Genomic DNA, 23,428 nt, shown 5'->3' with positions numbered 1-23,428 from the left:
TGAACTGAAGACTGGGACTAGATGGCATGGCTCTCTGTCTGTATGTAGACCACTGGTAGGAGGAACAGCAGCTGAACTGAAGACTGGGACTAGATGGCATGGCTCTCTGTCTGTATGTAGACCACTGGTAGGAGGAACAGCAGCTGAACTGAAGACTGGGACTAGATGGCATGGCTCTCTGTCTGTATGTAGACCACTGGTAGGAGGAACAGCAGCTGAACTGAAGACTGGGACTAGATGGCATGGCCGTGGTCTGCCATAAGCATAACTGTATAGACATCCAACAGTCCTCACAGTACTTGAAAGGAGAGATTAACATAATGTCTACTGTGTTCAGTTAACTTTATGTCAGTTAGTCAAAAGAATCAGACCCTTGACACAGATCATTCCTGAGTCCATAGCAAGACTGTTCCCCATGACTTACACAGTGTAGGAACTCACATTACCACCGATGAAGAGGAGAGGAGAGACAAAGATGAAGGAACCCCCAGCTGACTAGTACTCCTTGTGGGTTAATGCCAAATCAGTCAAGCGTTCCACAGGTGGTTTAATCAAGCCATTACCCAGGAGCCTCTGCTCTCATTAGCCAGCCGCACCAAAAGGTCACTGCTCCCAAAGGGTGGGGCAGAGCAGGGGGAGGAGGAGTGGGATGACGTTGAGGAGGGGGGATTCAGACTGGCTGCCCCTGCTCTGCCCCACCCTTTGGGAGCAGAGCAGGGGCAGCCTGCTCTGCCTCCCCTCCTCCCCCTCTCCCTCCTCCTCCCCCTCCTCCTCCCCCTGCTCTACCTCCCCTCCCCCTCTCCCTCCTCCTCCCCCTCTCCTCTCCCTCCTCCTCCCTCTGCTCTGCCTCCCCTCCTCTACCTCCCCTCCCCCTCTCCCTCCTCCTCCCCCTCTCCTCTCCTCTCCCTCCTCCTCCCTCTGCTCTGCTCTGCCTCCCCTCCTCCTCCCCCTGCTCTACCTCCCCTCCCCCTCTCCCTCCTCCTCCCCCTCCCCTCTCCCTCCTCCTCTTCTCCCACCTCCTCCCCCCTCACCCTCCTCCTCTCCCTCCTCCTCCCCCTTTCCCTCCTCCTACCCTTCATCAAGTAATACATGACTAATTCACTACAGTGTTTACAAAGCATTAATAAACACTTTAACCATACAGTATGTCCTATACAGAAAGAGACCATGTTAAGTCTCTCCCCCGGTGCTTCCTTTGGAAAGCGGGAGGTGCCGGAACCAAAAGAAAACCACATTACAATAAGGCATTGCATATCATCATATTTGCGTAGTGGCATAGAGCTGTAGAGTAGAAGCCCTTACTGAAGTTGCCCACATGGGGAACATTTTTAGTAGCCTCGGGTCTGGGAAAAACGTGCCATTTTATAAACGCATTTCATGCAAATCCACGTATTTTACATTACAGGAGACTTTGGTAGAATATTATTTTATACCTCACAAATGATGGAAAAGGAAGGCTACACTGACAAACTGAGATCAATAAAAACAACTTGTCTTGAATCCATCAACAGCCCAGGCCAAGGTGTGTGGAGACACATATTGTAGGCTACAGTATGAGGAGGAAATTATAGTCCTAAAAATGCTTTCCAGTTTCACTGACTCACCCAATGATGCGTAGCTCACTAGCTGTTGATGGGAGATGCGCTCATGCCAACAGCCTCTCTCGCTCTCTTATTTTACATTGTAAAGCAGTATTTGGAAGTACAGCAGATAAATATGTTGGTAGCCTACAGCATAGAGTCTTCTCTTTTCAGCAGGAGCCATCTGCTTTCCAACCTGGGTTTTCCCTCCATTGTATTTGAAATATTGAGAAAGGCCTGTTTGGTCTGCATGCTGTTTGTTCACTGTTCCCCACAGCTAGGCTATTCCATGTTATTGGGCTACAATCCACAGCTAGGCTATTCCATGTTATTGGGCTACAATCCACAGCTAGGCTATTCCATGTTATTGGGCTACAATCCACAGCTAGGCTATTCCATGTTATTGGGCTACAATCCACAGCTAGGCTATTCCATGTTATTGGGCTACAATCCACAGCTAGGCTATTCCATGTTATTGGGCTACAATCCACAGCTAGGCTATTCCATGTTATTGGGCTACAATCCACAGCTAGGCTATTCCATGTTATTGGGCTACAATCCACAGCTAGGCTATTCCATGTTATTGGGCTACAATCCACAGCTAGGCTATTCCATGTTATTGGGCTACAATCCACAGCTAGGCTATTCCATGTTATTGGGCTACAATCCACAGCTAGGCTATTCCATGTTATTGGGCTACAATCCACAGCTAGGCTATTCCATGTTATTGGGCTACAATCCACAGCTAGGCTATTCCATGTTATTGGGCTACAATCCACAGCTAGGCTATTCCATGTTATTGGGCTACAATCCACAGCTAGGCTATTCCATGTTATTGGGCTACAATCCACAGCTAGGCTATTCCATGTTATTGGGCTACAATCCACAGCTAGGCTATTCCATGTTATTGGGCTACAATCCACAGCTAGGCTATTCCATGTTATTGGGCTACAATCCACAGCTAGGCTATTCCATGTTATTGGGCTACAATCCACAGCTAGGCTATTCCATGTTATTGGGCTACAATCCACAGCTAGGCTATTCCATGTTATTGGGCTACAATCCACAGCTAGGCTATTCCATGTTATTGGGCTACAATCCACAGCTAGGCTATTCCATGTTATTGGGCTACAATCCACAGCTAGGCTATTCCATGTTATTGGGCTACAATCCACAGCTAGGCTATTCCATGTTATTGGGCTACAATCCACAGCTAGGCTATTCCATGTTATTGGGCTACAATCCACAGCTAGGCTATTCCTTTATATTGGGCTACAATCCACAGCTAGGCTATTCCATGTTATTGGGCTACAATCCACAGCTAGGCTATTCCATGTATATTGGGCTACAATCCACAGCTAGGCTATTCCATGTTATTGGGCTACAATCCACAGCTAGGCTATTCCATGTTATTGGGCTACAATCCACAGCTAGGCTATTCCATGTTATTGGGCTACAATCCACAGCTAGGCTATTCCATGTTATTGGGCTACAATCCACAGCTAGGCTTATTCCTATGTATATTTGGGCTACAATCCACAGCTAGGCTATTCCATGTTATTGGGCTACAATCCACAGCTAGGCTATTCCTATGTATATTTGGGCTACAATCCACAGCTAGGCTATTCCATGTTATTGGGCTACAATCCACAGCTAGGCTATTCCATGTTATTGGGCTACAATCCACAGCTAGGCTATTCCATGTTATTGGGCTACAATCCACAGCTAGGCTATTCCATGTTATTGGGCTACAATCCACAGCTAGGCTATTCCATGTTATTGGGCTACAATCCACAGCTAGGCTATTCCATGTTATTGGGCTACAATCCACAGCTAGGCTATTCCATGTTATTGGGCTACAATCCACAGCTAGGCTATTCCATGTTATTGGGCTACAATCCACAGCTAGGCTATTCCATGTTATTGGGCTACAATCCACAGCTAGGCTATTCCATGTTATTGGGCTACAATCCACAGCTAGGCTATTCCATGTTATTGGGCTACAATCCACAGCTAGGCTATTCCATGTTATTGGGCTACAATCCACAGCTAGGCTATTCCATGTTATTGGGCTACAATCCACAGCTAGGCTATTCCATGTTATTGGGCTACAATCCACAGCTAGGCTATTCCATGTTATTGGGCTACAATCCACAGCTAGGCTATTCCATGTTATTGGGCTACAATCCACAGCTAGGCTATTCCATGTTATTGGGCTACAATCCACAGCTAGGCTATTCCATGTTATTGGGCTACAATCCACAGCTAGGCTATTCCATGTTATTGGGCTACAATCCACAGCTAGGCTATTCCATGTTATTGGGCCACAATCCACAGCTAGGCTATTCCATGTTATTGGGCTACAATCCACAGCTAGGCTATTCCATGTTATTGGGCTACAATCCACAGCTAGGCTATTCCATGTTATTGGGCTACAATCCACAGCTAGGCTATTCCATGTTATTGGGCTACAATCCACAGCTAGGCTATTCCATGTTATTGGGCTACAATCCACAGCTAGGCTATTCCATGTTATTGGGCTACAATCCACAGCTAGGCTATTCCATGTTATTGGGCTACAATCCACAGCTAGGCTATTCCATGTTATTGGGCTACAATCCACAGCTAGGCTATTCCATGTTATTGGGCTACAATCCACAGCTAGGCTATTCCATGTTATTGGGCTACAATCCACAGCTAGGCTATTCCATGTTATTGGGCTACAATCCACAGCTAGGCTATTCCATGTTATTGGGCTACAATCCACAGCTAGGCTATTCCATGTTATTGGGCTACAATCCACAGCTAGGCTATTCCATGTTATTGGGCTACAATCCACAGCTAGGCTATTCCATGTTATTGGGCTACAATCCACAGCTAGGTTATTCCATGTTATTGGGCTACAATCCACAGCTAGGTTATTCCATGTTATTGGGCTACAATCCACAGCTAGGCTATTCCTTTATATTGGGCTACAATCCACAGCTAGGCTATTATTCCATGTTATTGGGCTACAATCCACAGCTAGGCTATTCCATGTTATTGGGCTACAATCCACAGCTAGGCTATTCCTTTATATTTGGCTACAATCCACAGCTAGGCTATTCCATGTTATTGGGCTACAATCCACAGCTAGGCTATTCCATGTTATTGGGCTACAATCCACAGCTAGGCTATTCCATGTTATTGGGCTACAATCCACAGCTAGGTTATTCCTTTATATTTGGCTACAATCCACAGCTAGGCTATTCCATGTTATTGGGCTACAATCCACAGCTAGGCTATTCCTTTATATTTGGCTACAATCCACAGCTAGGCTATTCCATGTTATTGGGCTACAATCCACAGCTAGGCTATTCCTTGTTATTGGGCTACAATCCACAGCTCGGCTACTCCATGTTATTGGGCTACAATCCACAGCTAGGCTATTCCATGTTATTGGTCTACAATCCACAGCTAGGCTATTCCTTTATATTGGGCTACAATCCACAGCTAGGTTATTCCATGTTATTGGGCTACAATCCACAGCTAGGCTATTCCATGTTATTGGGCTACAATCCACAGCTAGGCTATTCCATGTTATTGGGCTACAATCCACAGCTAGGCTATTCCATGTTATTGGGCTACAATCCACAGCTAGGCTATTCCTTTATATTGGGCTACAATCCACAGCTAGGCTATTCCTTTATATTGGGCTACAATCCACAGCTAGGCTATTCCTTTATATTGGGCTACAATCCACAGCTAGGCTATTCCATGTTATTGGGCTACAATCCACAGCTAGGCTATTCCATGTTATTGGGCTACAATCCACAGCTAGGCTATTCCATGTTATTGGTCTACAATCCACAGCTAGGCTATTCCATGTTATTGGGCTACAATCCACAGCTAGGCTATTCCTTTATATTGGGCTACAATCCACAGCTAGGCTATTCCATTGTATATTGGGCTACAATCCACAGCTAGGCTATTCCTTTATATTGGGCTACAATCCACAGCTAGGCTATTCCATGTTATTGGGCTACAATCCACAGCTAGGCTATTCCATGTTATTGGGCTACAATCCACAGCTAGGCTATTCCATGTTATTGGGCTACAATCCACAGCTAGGCTATTCCATGTTATTGGGCTACAATCCACAGCTAGGCTATTCCTTTATATTGGGCTACAATCCACAGCTAGGCTATTCCTTTATATTGGGCTACAATCCACAGCTAGGCTATTCCTTTATATTGGGCTACAATCCACAGCTAGGCTATTCCATGTTATTGGGCTACAATCCACAGCTAGGCTATTCCATGTTATTGGGCTACAATCCACAGCTAGGCTATTCCATGTTATTGGGCTACAATCCACAGCTAGGCTATTCCATGTTATTGGGCTACAATCCACAGCTAGGCTATTCCATGTTATTGGGCTACAATCCACAGCTAGGCTATTCCATGTTATTGGGCCACAATCCACAGCTAGGCTATTCCATGTTATTGGGCTACAATCCACAGCTAGGCTATTCCATGTTATTGGGCTACAATCCACAGCTAGGCTATTCCATGTTATTGGGCTACAATCCACAGCTAGGCTATTCCATGTTATTGGGCTACAATCCACAGCTAGGCTATTCCATGTTATTGGGCTACAATCCACAGCTAAGCTATTCCATGTTATTGGGCTACAATCCACAGCTAGGTTATTCCATGTTATTGGGCTACAATCCACAGCTAGGTTATTCCATGTTATTGGGCTACAATCCACAGCTAGGCTATTCCTTTATATTGGGCTACAATCCACAGCTAGGCTATTATTCCATGTTATTGGGCTACAATCCACAGCTAGGCTATTCCATGTTATTGGGCTACAATCCACAGCTAGGCTATTCCATGTTATTGGGCTACAATCCACAGCTAGGCTATTCCTTTATATTTGGCTACAATCCACAGCTAGGCTATTCCATGTTATTGGGCTACAATCCACAGCTAGGCTATTCCATGTTATTGGGCTACAATCCACAGCTAGGTTATTCCTTTATATTTGGCTACAATCCACAGCTAGGCTATTCCATGTTATTGGGCTACAATCCACAGCTAGGCTATTCCTTTATATTTGGCTACAATCCACAGCTAGGCTATTCCTTGTTATTGGGCTACAATCCACAGCTAGGCTATTCCATGTTATTGGGCTACAATCCACAGCTAGGCTATTCCTTGTTATTGGGCTACAATCCACAGCTAGGCTATTCCATGTTATTGGGCTACAATCCACAGCTAGGCTATTCCATGTTATTGGTCTACAATCCACAGCTAGGCTATTCCATGTTATTGGGCTACAATCCACAGCTAGGCTATTCCATGTTATTGGGCTACAATCCACAGCTAGGCTATTCCATGTTATTGGGCTACAATCCACAGCTAGGCTATTCCATGTTATTGGGCTACAATCCACAGCTAGGCTATTCCATGTTATTGGGCTACAATCCACAGCTAGGCTATTCCATGTTATTGGGCTACAATCCACAGCTAGGCTATTCCATGTTATTGGGCTACAATCCACAGCTAGGCTATTCCATGTTATTGGGCTACAATCCACAGCTAGGCTATTCCATGTTATTGGGCTACAATCCACAGCTAGGTTATTCCATGTTATTGGGCTACAATCCACAGCTAGGTTATTCCATGTTATTGGGCTACAATCCACAGCTAGGCTATTCCTTTATATTGGGCTACAATCCACAGCTAGGCTATTATTCCATGTTATTGGGCTACAATCCACAGCTAGGCTATTCCATGTTATTGGGCTACAATCCACAGCTAGGCTATTCCATGTTATTGGGCTACAATCCACAGCTAGGTTATTCCATGTTATTGGGCTACAATCCACAGCTAGGTTATTCCATGTTATTGGGCTACAATCCACAGCTAGGCTATTCCTTTATATTGGGCTACAATCCACAGCTAGGCTATTATTCCATGTTATTGGGCTACAATCCACAGCTAGGCTATTCCATGTTATTGGGCTACAATCCATAGCTAGGCTATTCCTTTATATTTGGCTACAATCCACAGCTAGGCTATTCCATGTTATTGGGCTACAATCCACAGCTAGGCTATTCCATGTTATTGGGCTACAATCCACAGCTAGGCTATTCCATGTTATTGGGCTACAATCCACAGCTAGGTTATTCCTTTATATTTGGCTACAATCCACAGCTAGGCTATTCCATGTTATTGGGCTACAATCCACAGCTAGGCTATTCCTTTATATTTGGCTACAATCCACAGCTAGGCTATTCCATGTTATTGGGCTACAATCCACAGCTAGGCTATTCCTTGTTATTGGGCTACAATCCACAGCTCGGCTACTCCATGTTATTGGGCTACAATCCACAGCTAGGCTATTCCATGTTATTGGTCTACAATCCACAGCTAGGCTATTCCTTTATATTGGGCTACAATCCACAGCTAGGTTATTCCATGTTATTGGGCTACAATCCACAGCTAGGCTATTCCATGTTATTGGGCTACAATCCACAGCTAGGCTATTCCATGTTATTGGTCTACAATCCACAGCTAGGCTATTCCATGTTATTGGGCTACAATCCACAGCTAGGCTATTCCTTTATATTGGGCTACAATCCACAGCTAGGCTATTCCTTTATATTGGGCTACAATCCACAGCTAGGCTATTCCTTTATATTGGGCTACAATCCACAGCTAGGCTATTCCATGTTATTGGGCTACAATCCACAGCTAGGCTATTCCATGTTATTGGGCTACAATCCACAGCTAGGCTATTCCATGTTATTGGGCTACAATCCACAGCTAGGCTATTCCATGTTATTGGGCTACAATCCACAGCTAGGCTATTCCTTTATATTGGGCTACAATCCACAGCTAGGCTATTCCTTTATATTGGGCTACAATCCACAGCTAGGCTATTCCTTTATATTGGGCTACAATCCACAGCTAGGCTATTCCTTTATATTGGGCTACAATCCACAGCTAGGCTATTCCATGTTATTGGGCTACAATCCACAGCTAGGCTATTCCATGTTATTGGGCTACAATCCACAGCTAGGCTATTCCATGTTATTGGGCTACAATCCACAGCTAGGCTATTCCATGTTATTGGGCTACAATCCACAGCTAGGCTATTCCTTTATATTGGGCTACAATCCACAGCTAGGCTATTCCTTGTATATTGGGCTACAATCCACAGCTAGGCTATTCCATGTATATTGGGCTACAATCCACAGCTAGGCTATTCCATGTTATTGGGCTACAATCCACAGCTAGGCTATTCCATGTTATTGGGCTACAATCCACAGCTAGGCTATTCCATGTTATTGGGCTACAATCCACAGCTAGGCTATTCCTTTATATTGGGCTACAATCCACAGCTAGGCTATTCCTTTATATTGGGCTACAATCCACAGCTAGGCTATTCCATGTTATTGGGCTACAATCCACAGCTAGGCTATTCCATGTTATTGGGCTACAATCCACAGCTAGGCTATTCCATGTTATTGGGCTACAATCCACAGCTAGGCTATTCCATGTTATTGGGCTACAATCCACAGCTAGGCTATTCCTTTATATTGGGCTACAATCCACAGCTAGGCTATTCCTTTATATTGGGCTACAATCCACAGCTAGGCTATTCCTTTATATTGGGCTACAATCCACAGCTAGGCTATTCCTTTATATTGGGCTACAATCCACAGCTAGGCTATTCCTTTATATTGGGCTACAATCCACAGCTAGGCTATTCCATGTTATTGGGCTACAATCCACAGCTAGGCTATTCCTTTATATTGGGCTACAATCCACAGCTAGGCTATTCCTTGTATATTGGGCTACAATCCACAGCTCGGCTATTCCATGTTATTGGTCTACAATCCACAGCTAGGCTATTCCTTTATATTGGGCTACAATCCACAGCTAGGTTATTCCATGTTATTGGGCTACAATCCACAGCTAGGCTATTCCATGTTATTGGGCTACAATCCACAGCTAGGCTATTCCATGTTATTGGGCTACAATCCACAGCTAGGCTATTCCATGTTATTGGGCTACAATCCACAGCTAGGCTATTCCTTTATATTGGGCTACAATCCACAGCTAGGCTATTCCTTTATATTGGGCTACAATCCACAGCTAGGCTATTCCTTTATATTGGGCTACAATCCACAGCTAGGCTATTCCATGTTATTGGGCTACAATCCACAGCTAGGCTATTTAAAAAAAATAAGCTATTGATCCTCTGTGGCTAAATGATAGGCCTTCTGGTGGTGTAGTATTCTGAATGATTTCATTTCTTTCTGAACAGTCAGCAGTACTTATATAACTTTGGCAGGTGTTTTCCAGTGTATCAGGACTGTTGCAGTTTCTCCAGAACCCTTCATACAGCTGTGATTCTATAAGGAAATAAATGATGAACGCTGGAGAGATGAGAGTTGCAGGCTCATGTCTATCAGAGCAGAGAGGGAGAGAGATCATAGAAAGTGAATTTCATTTTAGTTATGTGAGAGAGAGATACAGGCACGATTCTCATACAGGCACGGCCACCCGTTGGTCTCACACATACACAGTGGCGACCCGTCATTCAGGGCAAGTGAGGCAGAGCAAAAAAATTCATTAAATATCATATCAGTTTGCAAACAATGTAAAAAATATATATAACATTTAATAAAGCCGCATACAAACATGGTCTCTTTTTGTTTTCTTGAGTAAAGCAGCTCCAAAATGCAGGTGTTTCAGCCTAGCTCAGTGCTTTCTGTGGTGGTGGGAAGGGCAGCAGAAAATATGGAAAGTTGCGCCGTGATTTGCTCAGTGTTCTGTCACTCATGGGGACACCTCGTCACCGCCAAGTAAAAGGCTAGACCTCGAAAAGTCTAGCCCCTTGGGTGCTGCCATAGAGTTACATTAGAAGTGCCCATCCAAGAAGGCTCAACGTCATTGGCCACAGATAAAATGACGTCAAATCAAGTATCTACAGTAGCTTTTTTATCTACAGTACAGGAGGCCTTTAGCCTTTTCCTAGGCCGTCATTGTAAATAAGAATTTGTTCTTAACTGACTTGCCTAGTTAAATAAAGGTTAAATACAAATTTTAAACATTTAAAAGCTTTGATTGGACTGATCATGTCAACATCATACTTTCAAAATCTTAGCTAGCAGTCATCATCCTGAATCAAGTCGACATTCTACTGGCAAATCCTTTTTAATCCTTGTCATATGAAGAGAAATAATGAAGAGAAATTATAGATGAATGGTATCGGTGCTCATCGGCCATTGGATATAAACATTACAAGTTGGAAATCGTAAATTCAACAATGAGTAGTTTGGAAGGAATCAGTGGCTAACTGCAAGCATTACAAAGCAATCATAAGCCTGCTATTCAGTGGAGTGGCTGTGTGGAACCAAGTCTAAGGTTAAGAGTCTCTTTTCCTAGTTTAAAATTATAAACATTCAACATTGACCATGCTGTCAATGAAGCAGGACTTGTGTCGCGCTCAAATCAACTGTTAACTCGGAACTGCAAAATCTGACTTTAGTGAGTTCAAGACAACTGGGAACTTGGGGGGAAAATGAGCTACGACTGGGAAAATACGTTTTGAACTTTATTAAACTCGGAATTCTGATTACGGAACTCTGGCCTCTTTCTGGAGCTACGACCTGAAGATCACTGACGTCGTCATGATTCCACCTTGTTTTTTTTCAGAGTTCCCAGTCATCTTGAAAGCAACTTACATCCAGAGAATTCCATACTTTGATGACAAAGTTTGATGACAAAATTTGCCCACGAAGGACCACCGCACCACCTTCCTGTTCAAGTGAGCACAGCACAACAAGGTGAGTCCAAAAATGTATTGTATGCTGTTGCATAAATTATGTAATATACCAAGAAAGTAATACCAAGTGTATATTGTGTAGTAAGCTGTTAGTAGCTCATGTGCCTCACCCTAATAATTTGGTCTATATTCACCTCTTAATTTCGCCAACTGTTCTGACTTGGTGGTGCACATGTAGCCTATAACCTGTTTTAGAGAAATGTAATCATTGAATATTGTAAGAGCTTTCATTGTCTGCTTATATGCCCCTTTATTTATCCTACGCTTCTGAGTTGGTGTACAGGGAGAACATTGTAAGAACGGCCCATGTTCTGAATTCTGTCGCTGTACATTTCAAAAGTGCTGAACAAATAGTTATATTGACTACGTCCATCCTATCTCGCTCATTAATGTCTTAATCGAAGTTACGGATCGCCTCTTATCCGCTTGTCGTCCCCTTATGCCATAGTTTGAACATCTCAATTCTCAGTAGAAACCACATTTGTTTAAACAAGTCAGCCATATCAGCTATGTTTTTTTTAAAGGCAGTAAATGAGGCTGAATGAACTGTTTCGCTGCCAGACAAGGCTCCGCTGATAGCCAGGTGTAGCAGTGGTAAGGTGTTGGTACTGCTGTTGTGACTCTGCTGTTGGGACAGCTTTATGTAGGCCCTAACAGTTTGTGGGCACCGTTTGTCACCGTTATAGTGCAATTAATGTATTGATTAGTGTTGTGTTGACCCCAGTCAACTCTTCAAAATATTAGGCACAGGCTGAAAATCTAACTTCTTACATTACGTTTGTTTATGGGGGCAGGAGAATTAAGGAAGAGGAAACTCGAATGAACTTTGATCGCTTTTATTAACAATTTTACATTTGCAAAAAGAGAAAATAATTTTTCATGCCACGAGAGTACCCAGATCCACCTAAATAGGTTCCGGAACAAAAAAGTCCCAAACAGAGAGGTGGGATCCGGCTCAAATGAACCACTGCTATCCTCCCATGAGCCAGCCAATTCAAACCAATCAACCCCTCCTGCTTCTGGAACGCTCCGACCATTCAGTCTAGAACCAGGATATATTAGTGACCATTATAATGAAGTCATTATAGAGCAGGACCTCAGGTGGGCCATTAGTAGAAGTAGCCTGTCAATAACGACACACAGAGACACACAGACACACACACACACAGACACACACACACACACACACACACACACACACACACACACACCCACACACACACACACACACACAGACACACGCACACAGACGCACAGACGCACACGCACACACATACACACACACACAGACACACGCACACACATGCACGCACACAGATGCACGCACACAGATGGACGCACACAGACGCACGCACACACACAGACACACACACAGACACACACACAGACACACACACAGACACACACACAGACACAGACACACACACACACACGGATAGAATCAGTTTTCTTTCATTTCCTGCCTCAGACAACCATACATAAGAATGACTAGTTGGCACTTCTCCAGGATCTTTAAATTCATGACTTTGTTTTGGTGCTTCAACAGCTAAGGAAATCAATAACTGATCAGAAAAATCCCTGATTCATTTACGAGACTTTTTGGCTGTGTTTACGTAGGCAGCCCAATTCTGATCTTTTTTTCACTAATTGGTCTTTTGACCAATCAGATCAGCTCTGAAAAAGATCTGATGTGAAAAGATCTGATGTGATTGGTCAAAAGACCAATTAGTGGAAAAAAGATCAGAATTGGGCTGCCTGTGTAAACACAGCCTTTTTGAAGCAGATGTTCCCTTTTCCACAAATCACTCTGAGTTATTCAGCGACAAAGTCATATGGTTTTGTCGCCGGGAACAAATACACACACACACACACACACACACACACACACACACACACACACACACACACACACACACACACACACACACACACACACACACCAATCAATAAAAACAACAGAATCTAAGTGCAAGTCATATGTAAAAGTTGTACAACTTACAATCAACATGCAGGGCCAGGGACGATAATATGAACACATTAAACATTGACTGTTGCTGTATCCCAAATAGCAACCTATTCCCTATATAGTTCACTATGTAGAGAATAGGTTTCCATTTGGGACACAGCCAATCCTCTCCTCAGACTCTACAGTTCCTCCAAGCCTGAGGAGCCCAAACTGCCAAGTTCTCTGACTGCAGTGATTGAGTCTACTAAACATGAACAGACAGACAGACTGCAACACAGAGTAACTAAAGTGAGTCATTGCCTGCTTACTGCCAACTCATTCAACACCTGGTTCCTTTTTCCTGCTTACTGCCAACTCATTCAACACCTGGTTCCTTTTTCCTGCTTACTGCCAACTCATTCAACCCCTGGTTCCTTTTTCCTGCTTACTGCCAACTCATTCAACACCTGGTTCCCTTTTCCTGCTTACTGCCAACTCATTCAACCCCTGGTTCCTTCTTCCTGCTTACTGCCAACTCATTCAACCCCTGGTTCCTTCTTCCTGCTTACTGCCAACTCATTCAACCCCTGGTTCCTTTTTCCTGCTTACTGCCAACTCATTCAACACCTGGTTCCTTCTTCCTGCTTACTGCCAACTCATTCAACACCTGGTTCCTTTTTCCTGCTTACTGCCAACTCATTCAACCCCTGGTTCCTTTTTCCTGCTTACTGCCAACTCATTCAACACCTGGTTCCTTCTTCCTGCTTACTGCCAACTCATTCAACACCTGGTTCCTTTTTCCTGCTTACTGCCAACTCATTCAACACCTGGTTCCTTCTTCCTGCTTACTGCCAACTCATTCAACCCCTGGTTCCTTTTTCCTGCTTACTGCCAACTCATTCAACACCTGGTTCCTTTTTCCTGCTTACTGCCAACTCATTCAACCCCTGGTTCCTTTTTCCTGCTTACTGCCAACTCATTCAACACCTGGTTCCTTTTTCCTGCTTACTGCCAACTCATTCAACACCTGGTTCCTTCTTCCTGCTTACTGCCAACTCATTCAACACCTGGTTCCTTCTTCCTGCTTACTGCCAACTCATTCAACCCCTGGTTCCTTTTTCCTGCTTACTGCCAACTCATTCAACACCTGGTTCCTTCTTCCTGCTTACTGCCAACTCATTCAACCCCTGGTTCCTTCTTCCTGCTTACTGCCAACTCATTCAACCCCTGGTTCCTTTTTCCTGCTTACTGCCAACTCATTCAACCCCTGGTTCCTTTTTCCTGCTTACTGCCAACTCATTCAACCCCTGGTTCCTTCTTCCTGCTTACTGCCAACTCATTCAACACATGGTTCCTTTTTCCTGCTTACTGCCAACTCATTCAACCCCTGGTTCCTTTTTCCTGCTTACTGCCAACTCATTCAACACCTGGTTCCTTTTTCCTGCTTACTGCCAACTCATTCAACACCTGGTTCCTTTTTCCTGCTTACTGCCAACTCATTCAACACCTGGTTCCTTTTTCCTGCTTACTGCCAACTCATTCAACCCCTGGTTCCTTTTTCCTGCTTACTGCCAACTCATTCAACCCCTGGTTCCTTTTTCCTGCTTACTGCCAACTCATTCAACACCTGGTTCCTTTTTCCTGCTTACTGCCAACTCATTCAACACCTGGTTCCTTTTTCCTGCTTACTGCCAACTCATTCAACACCTGGTTCCTTTTTCCTGCTTACTGCCAACTCATTCAACACCTGGTTCCTTTTTCCTGCTTACTGCCAACTCATTCAAACCCCTGGTTGGTTTGGTAGCCAGCCAAAGTCCTCACTTCTTTCCTCTCAGTGCCACAGTCTGCATTCGTTCTAACCTCATCCCCAGACTCAGGCTCAATTTCTACGGCATGTAGAGAACAGGCTGGGATTATGTTTGTCCTAAATGGTACCTTATTACTTCTGGCCACCCTTTTCCCTTCGCACACTACTTTTAGTCACCCTATTTCCTTAGTGGACAAAGTAGAGCACTACATGGGGAATAGGGTGCCACTTTAAATGCAGACACATGCGATCGTGCATCACTGTTCAAAGCTGCGCTCCTGTTGCCATAGAACCCAGTCAGTAAACATAGAGGCGCGTTAAAGACACAGGGTGGAGGGATGCAGTGGTGTTACCATGGAGCTGGGGGGAGAGAGGTCTGTTTCAGACAGCAGGGAGGAGGGGAGGGGGAGGAGGTGAGGAGATGGAGGAGGAGACGAGGGGACAGAGGAGAGGAGGGGGAGGAGGAGAGGAGGAGACAGAGGAGTGGAGGGGGAGGAGGAGAGGAGGGGAGGAGGAGGGGGGAGGGGGAGGAGGAGAGGAGGGGACAGAGGAGAGGAGGGGAGGGGGAGAGGAGGGGGAGGAGGAGAGGAGGGGAGGGGGAGAGGTCTGTTTCAGACAGCAGGGAGGAGAGGAGGGGGAGGAGGAGAGGAGGAGACAGAGGAGAGGAGGGGGTGGAGGAGAGGAGGGGACAGAGGAGAGGAGGGGGAGAGGAGAGGAGAGGGGGGGAGAGAGGAGAGGGGGGAGAGAGAGGAGAGGAGGGGAGAGAGGAGAGGAGGGGACAGAGGAGAGGAGGGGACGGAGGAGAGGAGGGGACGGAGGAGAGGAGGGGACGGAGGAGAGGAGGGAGAGGAGGAGGGGAGGGAGAGGAGGAGGGGAGGGGGAGCAGGAGAGGAGAGGAGGGGAGAGGAGGGAGAGGAGGAGGGGAGGGGGAGCAGGAGAGGAGAGGAGGGGAGAGGAGGGAGAGGAGGAGGGGAGGGGGAGGAGGAGAGGAGAGGAGGGGGAGAGGAGGGGCAGGAGGACAGGAAGAGTTGAACGCCCTACAGTACCCCCTCAAAGATATAAACACACTATCTACAGAAGAACACAAGATGAGAAGGTTGGGTTTCAAACCCTTCTGAAGTCAGCTAGAAACAACTGATGGTGATGATGACCACAGAGAATTTGAAGAAATTCTCAAAAGGACCAAGACATTTTCAATCTGTAGTCTGAGAGGTGCACGTGTGAAAAGTAACATCACACACAATGGGACCAGAGAGCTTACCGGACCAACTGAGAAGAAAAGACACCTTCACTCACACAGACGTTTGGTCTTTCTGTCCCAAAGGGGTCATTTTGTCATCTCTGTTCCTCTTCATCACAGTAGAGGTTCTCTTTGTGAGTGATGATGAGGCTATGTCTCTAGAATAGACTTGGACAGGTGTAGATCCTCTTACACTTGCTATAAAGTGACTTTTATGAAAGTTAAACTCATTATTTAAGTCTGTGATTTTTTGCCATGTCTTTGGAATAGAAAATAGCAAGAATGTTATTTGGTCTTTAGAATACAAAACGTTTGTTTACATTAACATAGTTTAAAAAACAGGCAACCATTAACATAATATCCATCTACCTCATGTCAACAAACTGAGACTGGGAACTTTTCCAGCCAGACACTTTGCCTAGCTACTGTATCGATCGTTCACAGCTCCGCATTCAGTAACTGTAACGCTGTGGCGACTATAAAGTCTAGAGTGCTCCTTCCCAGAGTTCTCCTTCTAGAGTTTTAGTCATTTACCTTTGGGTTCAGCACCAGTTGCTGTTCATCAAAGTGCAGCAGAGCCACGGAGTTCGACTGGGAATTATTGACGAATATCTGCAGACACGGATACAGCGAGGTCCCCTTGCAGTCCGACCCGCACGTGAACACGCACTCGAACATCTCCTCCGGTCTGAGCACGGACACCACCGTGCAGTTGGCCGGTTTGCTCTGCATGCTCTGTAGAGTTGGACTGAGCCAGCAGAACCCGAGGATAAAGAGGGACAGGATGCCACAGACGATGAGGAACAGTCCTAGTCGGATACTCTTATCCTCCGCCTCCGAGTACTCGTATGACACCCTCATTTTCGCCATTATGCTCCTCGTAGGTCTGAAAAGAGCTCGAAAGTGACGGAGAGGAGAGCTGGAGAGGGGGCTCTCTCTCTATATATATATGCGCTGTGTTGCCCCAAACACTGGTAGCCTCTAGGAAAATGTCCCTTTCACTCAACCGGACTCCTCGCTCTCTCTTCTGTATGTTCTATTTCTTTCTCACCCCGGTGTCAACGAGGAGAACTTTGCGAAAGCGGAGCAGCTGCGGTCCAGCCTGTGCCTGCCCCCCTCCTCCCCTCGCTCTTATGCGCGTGATATCTACTTCATATCGCAACGGTCCGTAGAGATTTGGGTTTTGCTGAAAGGCTGGATGTTGCATCTGGGATTAGGTTCGGAGTGAATGCCCCTCCCTTGGCTGGCGATCAGATGTTGCGCAGCAGCGGTCCCTCGCCGTCCCTGGCTCCGACATCCATCACTTCGCTGTGGACAAACTGGTCTACTGTGTCCCTTTGGAGATGGAGACAGCTCTCTCTGGTCTGAGGACCAGCCTATATAACCTGAGGCGAGGAGCTTTCTACAGTTAAAAATAGGTCTCTTCTGCTGACACCAATGTTACCAACTTCATTACGCTGATTGGACGGTATTGTTTTGATGCATCACTACAGGGTGAACCTGTTGACAGTGTAGGCTAGCTAGTTACTGTTAACACGTTCAATAACACAAATAATGACCTACGTCATTAAGCTTTGGACACATGATAACTTGGCTTGGCGTACAAAAACAAAGCTTATAGTTGACCAATCAAAAAGCAAGCATTATGCCATGCGAGTTTTAACGTAATCAGCAACGATTACGGTGGTGTACGGTGCTCGGTGGCGTGCACGTGGCAGAAAAGCCTAAAGCTAGTCTGCATCTGTTCGTTCCTAGATATACAGAATCATTTTTGGGGCTTTCTTGAATAGCACATAGAAACACACACACACACATAAACACACGCACATAGCGTTTTATCGTAAGGGCCATTAACCAGTGGTAATTCCATTCACTGCATCTTTATAGAGACCCAGTTTACTCTCTGAAATTGTTTTAGGTTTTTTTGTGAAATTATTGGAACACGCTTGTCAACTCTGATTTGTATCTTTTAATGGAAATTGACAAAAGTTTAGCAAGTGTAGTGTTGAATAATAATGGACATTGTTTTCATAAAAGATAAAAGTAATGACTATTTTTTATTAATTAAGGATTTACAGATGATGCTGACATTTAGATGCAGGGACAAATCAGTATCACTATAACCTACTACACAATCAACATCTTAACCTTCTCCCCAGGCTCAGTTACAGAGACGGCTGGACTGGGGATCCTACTACACAATCAACCTTGGTTATATCTTAACCTTCTCCCCAGGCTCAGTTACAGAGACGGCTGGACTGGGGATCCTACTACACAATCAACCTTGGTTACATCTTAACCTTCTCCCCAGGCTCAGTTACAGAGAGGCTGGACTGGGGATCCTACTACACAATCAACCTTGGTTACATCTTAACCTTCTCCCCAGGCTCAGTTACAGAGACGGCTGGACTGGGGATCCTACTACACAATCAACCTTGGTTACATCTTAACCTTCTCCCCAGGCTCAGTTACAGAGAGGCTGGACTGGGGATGAGATTAGTTCCATTCCAATCTCTGTTTCTAGCCACACATGCCCAGTTTGTTGTCCCTAATCTGTGAATATAACAGAGGCCATTAAAGTAACCTTCCCTGGACCTGATGACTGGCCTAGTCTTTCAAACCCGGGTTCAGTTGGATACATAAGGATTAGAATAGCAGAAACTAAGCATGACTGGTACCTTGGTTGCATCTTTAGACTTACAGCGCCGCCAGGCTCAATTGCTATACCGGCGTATAGAGAGAGACGGCTGGACTGGGGAGGATATGATTTCAGCCCCAATTCCAGTGGAGATTTTAGCATGTAAATCTTGGTGGGGCAAACTAAAACATTTTGGGGGGGATGCATGCCAGCAAAGCCACTACATAACACACAACACTAAACAATACATTAATTGCACTATAACGGTGACAAACGGTGCCCACAAACTGTTAGGGCCTACATAAAGCTGTACCAACAGCAGAGTCCCAACAGCAGTACCAACACCTTACCACTGCTACACCTGGCTATCAGCGGAGCCTTGTCTGGCAGCGAAACAGTTCATTCAGCCTCATTTACTGCCTTTAAAAAAAACATAGCTGATATGGCTGACTTGTTTAAACAAATGTGGTTTCTACTAAGAATTGAGATATTCAAACTATGGCATAAGGGGACGACAAGCGGATAAGAGGCGATCCGTAACTTCGATTAAGACATTAATGAGCGAGCTAGGATGGACGTAGTCAATATAACTATTTGTTCAGCACTTTTGAAATGTACAGCGACAGAATTCAGAACATGGGCCGTTCTTACAATGTTCTCCCTGAACACCAACTCAGAAGCGTAGGATAAATAAAGGGGCATATAAGCAGACAATGAAAGCTCTTACAATATTCAATGATGACATTTCTCTAAAACAGGTTAAAGGCTACATGTGCACCACCAAGTCAGAACAGTTGGCGAAATTAAGAGGTGAATATAGACCAAATTATTAGGGTGAGGCACATGAGCTACTAACAGCTTACTACACAATATACACTTGGTATTACTTTCTTGGTATATTACATAATTTATGCAACAGCATACAATACATTTTTGGACTCACCTTGTTGTGCTGTGCTCACTTGAACAGGAAGGTGGTGCGGTGGTCCTTCGTGGGCAAATTTTGTCATCAAACTTTGTCATCAAAGTATGGAATTCTCTGGATGTAAGTTGCTTTCAAGATGACTGGGAACTCTGAAAAAAACAAGGTGGAATCATGACGACGTCAGTGATCTTCAGGTCATAGCTCTAGAATGAGGCCAGAGTTCAAAATGTATTTTCCCAGTCGGAGGTTGTTTTTCCTGAGTTCCCAGTTGTCTTGAACTCACTGAAGTCGGATTTCCCAGTTCCGCGTTAACAGTTGTTTTGAACGTGGCAAAATGACTTTGACAACATGGCCAATGTTGAATGTTTATCTTTTTAAACTTGGAAAATAGACCCTTAATCCCAGAATTGGGACCACACAGCCACACCACTGAATAGCAGGCTAGTGATTGCTTTGCAATGCTTGCAGTTAACTACTGATTCCTTCCAAACCACTCACTGTTGATTTTGCGATTTCCAACTTGTTGTGTAATGTTTATATCCAATGGCCGATGAGCACCGATACGTTTTATCTATAATTTCTCTTCATTATTTCCCTTCATATGACAAAGATTAAAAAGGATTTGCCAATAGATTGTCAACTTGATTCATGATGATGACTGCTAGCTAAGATTATGAAAGTTGATGTTGACATGATCAGTCCAATCAAAGCTACTCTAGATATAACGTCATTTGACGTAATTTTATCTGTGGCCAATTACCTTGAGCCTTCTTGAATAGGCACTTCTAATGTAACTCTATGGCAGCACCCAAGGGTCTTGAATTTTCAAGCACTACCCTTAGATTTAGCAGTGACGTTGTGTCCCCATGAGTGACAGAACACTGAGCCAATCACGGTGCAACTAGAGAACATTACCAACCCCTAAGCTCTGTATTTTCCGCTGGCTGCCCCACCACCACAGAAAGCACTGAGCTAGGCTGAAACACCTGCATTTTGGAGCTGTCTTACTCAAGAAAACAAAAAGACACCACGTTTGTATGCGGCTTTATTAACTCAATGATTTTTTTACATTGTTTGCAAACTGATATGTGACACGTATTAAAAACAGCCCCCCCCGAATGAATTTTAAAGCCAATGGGCCTGTCTAACTTGTTTTCATCATTATCTGGCTGATAATGGGGGCCTCAAGGAATAAAATGGGCCGGTGTCTTAGGAATTTTGATTTGGTCCCAGTCCGCCCCAGCCAATCTCTATCTCTACTTTTCACATATGTCCAGTCTCATTGTCCTCCCTGATCTGTGGATGTAACAGAGGTGGTATAGTAAACCACTCTCAGCTGATAACCTTCCCTGAGACCTGAAGAATAGTGTTAGCTCCCCCAAGCTAATGCCTAGACTTTATCCCAGCAGGCTAACACAGTCTTATGATCACGCATGAGACCTGGATTCAAACCAAGTCAGGCATGTGAGGATAGGATAGACTTTTCCAGACCAATTCTGATCTTTTTTCTACTAATTGGTCTTTTGACCAATCATATCAGATCTTTTCACATCAGATCTTTTTCAGAACTGATCTGATCTGATTGGTCAAAAGACCTATCACAACTGGGCTGCCTGTGCGAACGCAGCCTAAGTAACACCCACAATCTCATGGCCGGTGCATTGTATGTCTACATCATTACAGATGTAGGATCTTAATTTGAGCCAGTTTGCTATAGCATGAAAATAATCCTGCAGCAACAGGAAATGTGTATTATTATGTGAATTATAACAATAGGGGGTTGATACATTCTTTGTAAAGGGAAAATCAAATCTGAAATTACAAACTTCAGAAGCCTTTTAAAATCTCAAATACACGAGAAAAAAATTAAAAGTTCCCCTGCAATAGGGTGATCAAATGAACATCCTACATCTTTAATAACATCTTCAGGGGTCATTATGAACCTGCCAGACAGACAGATGATCTACACAGTTACAGTGATGTCATTGGCTGAGAGGAGACAGCGAAGAGCCAAACGGTCACCTTATCGGTTTTATAGTGTGACTGCAGCTCTGTGGTGAGGACATCAGACACTGATGTCATTTATTTAGTCCATATTGATTATTCAGTACTCTTAATCAGTCTAACTTAACCACGATGGACATGATCACCACAGACTGAGTCTAACTTAACCACGATGGACATGATCACCACAGACTGAGTCTAACTTAACCATGATGGACATGATCACCACAGACTGAGTCTAACTTAACCACGATGGACATGATCACCACAGACTGAGTCTAACTTAACCACGATGGACATGATCACCACAGACTGAGTCTAACTTAACCACGATGGACATGATCACCACAGACTGAGTCTAACTTAACCACGATGGACATGATCACCACAGACTGAGTCTAACTTAACCACGATGGACATGATCACCACAGACTGAGTCTAACTTAACCACGATGGACATGATCACCACAGACTGAGTCTAACTTAACCACGATGGACATGATCACCACAGACTGAGTCTAACTTAACCACGATGGACATGATCACCACAGACTGAGTCTAACTTAACCACGAAGGACATGATCACCACAGACTGAGTCTAACTTAACCACGAAGGACATGATCACCACAGACTGAGTCTAACTTAACCACGAAGGACATGATCACCACAGACTGAGTCTAACTTAACCACGATGGACATGATCACCACAGACTGAGTCTAACTTAACCACGATGGACATGATCACCACAGACTGAGTCTAACTTAACCACGATGGACATGATCACCACAGACTGAGTCTAACTTAACCACGATGGACATGATCACCACAGACTGAGTCTAACTTAACCACGAAGGACATGATCACCACAGACTGAGTCTAACTTAACCACGAAGGACATGATCACCACAGACTGAGTCTAACTTAACCACGATGGACATGATCACCACAGACTGAGTCTAACTTAACCACGATGGACATGTGATAAGAGAATTATCTAATAAAGGTAAATGAATCAATAAACCATGATGAATTATTAGTCATACAGCATGGTTAATGAATAATCAATGTAATGATCAATGTAGGGATCGATTAGTCTGATTAGTTCCAGAAAGTCCAGGAACCACTGGAGAGGGAAAGAAATGTGTGTATGCAATTAGTATAGAGAGATAGAGAAGCAGATGGTCAAGGGAGTAAAACCTCAGAGAGTTCCTAACCTTGAAGGAAAGGAACAGGCTGAGCCAGAAGGTGATAAACAGTGTGAGAAGTTTATGGGGGTTGCAGGTCACCAACAGATTGTGTGTAAATGCATGTGCGTAGGTAAGCAAGAACTATATAATGACTGTTTTGTTATCCTGACGCCAGAACGTTCTCATGAATAAAGCTACAGAAACCTTTTGCAGAAAGCTGAGTCCTTGCCTAATTATTTTAACCCATTGTCTTA

General features: G+C 44.5%; 1 protein-coding gene across 1 annotated transcript in view; it reads right to left on the bottom strand.

The window, feature by feature from the left end:
* Positions 1–18,303, bottom strand: part of LOC123728285 (calcium-activated potassium channel subunit beta-4) — a 60,104-nt gene extending 41,801 nt beyond the window's left edge. The window contains exon 1 of the mRNA XM_082964235.1: positions 16,953–18,303. Within this exon, the coding sequence (XP_082820361.1) occupies positions 16,953–17,288 (336 nt within the window). The 5' untranslated portion in view covers positions 17,289–18,303. The remainder of the gene's footprint in view (positions 1–16,952) is intronic.
* Positions 18,304–23,428: the final 5,125 nt, after the last annotated feature.

This window comes from Salmo salar, chromosome 17 (assembly GCF_965601325.2).
Source record: "Salmo salar chromosome 17, fSalSal1, whole genome shotgun sequence".
Lineage (NCBI taxonomy): Eukaryota > Metazoa > Chordata > Actinopteri > Salmoniformes > Salmonidae > Salmo > Salmo salar.
This window is presented reverse-complemented; position numbering and strand designations above follow the sequence as displayed.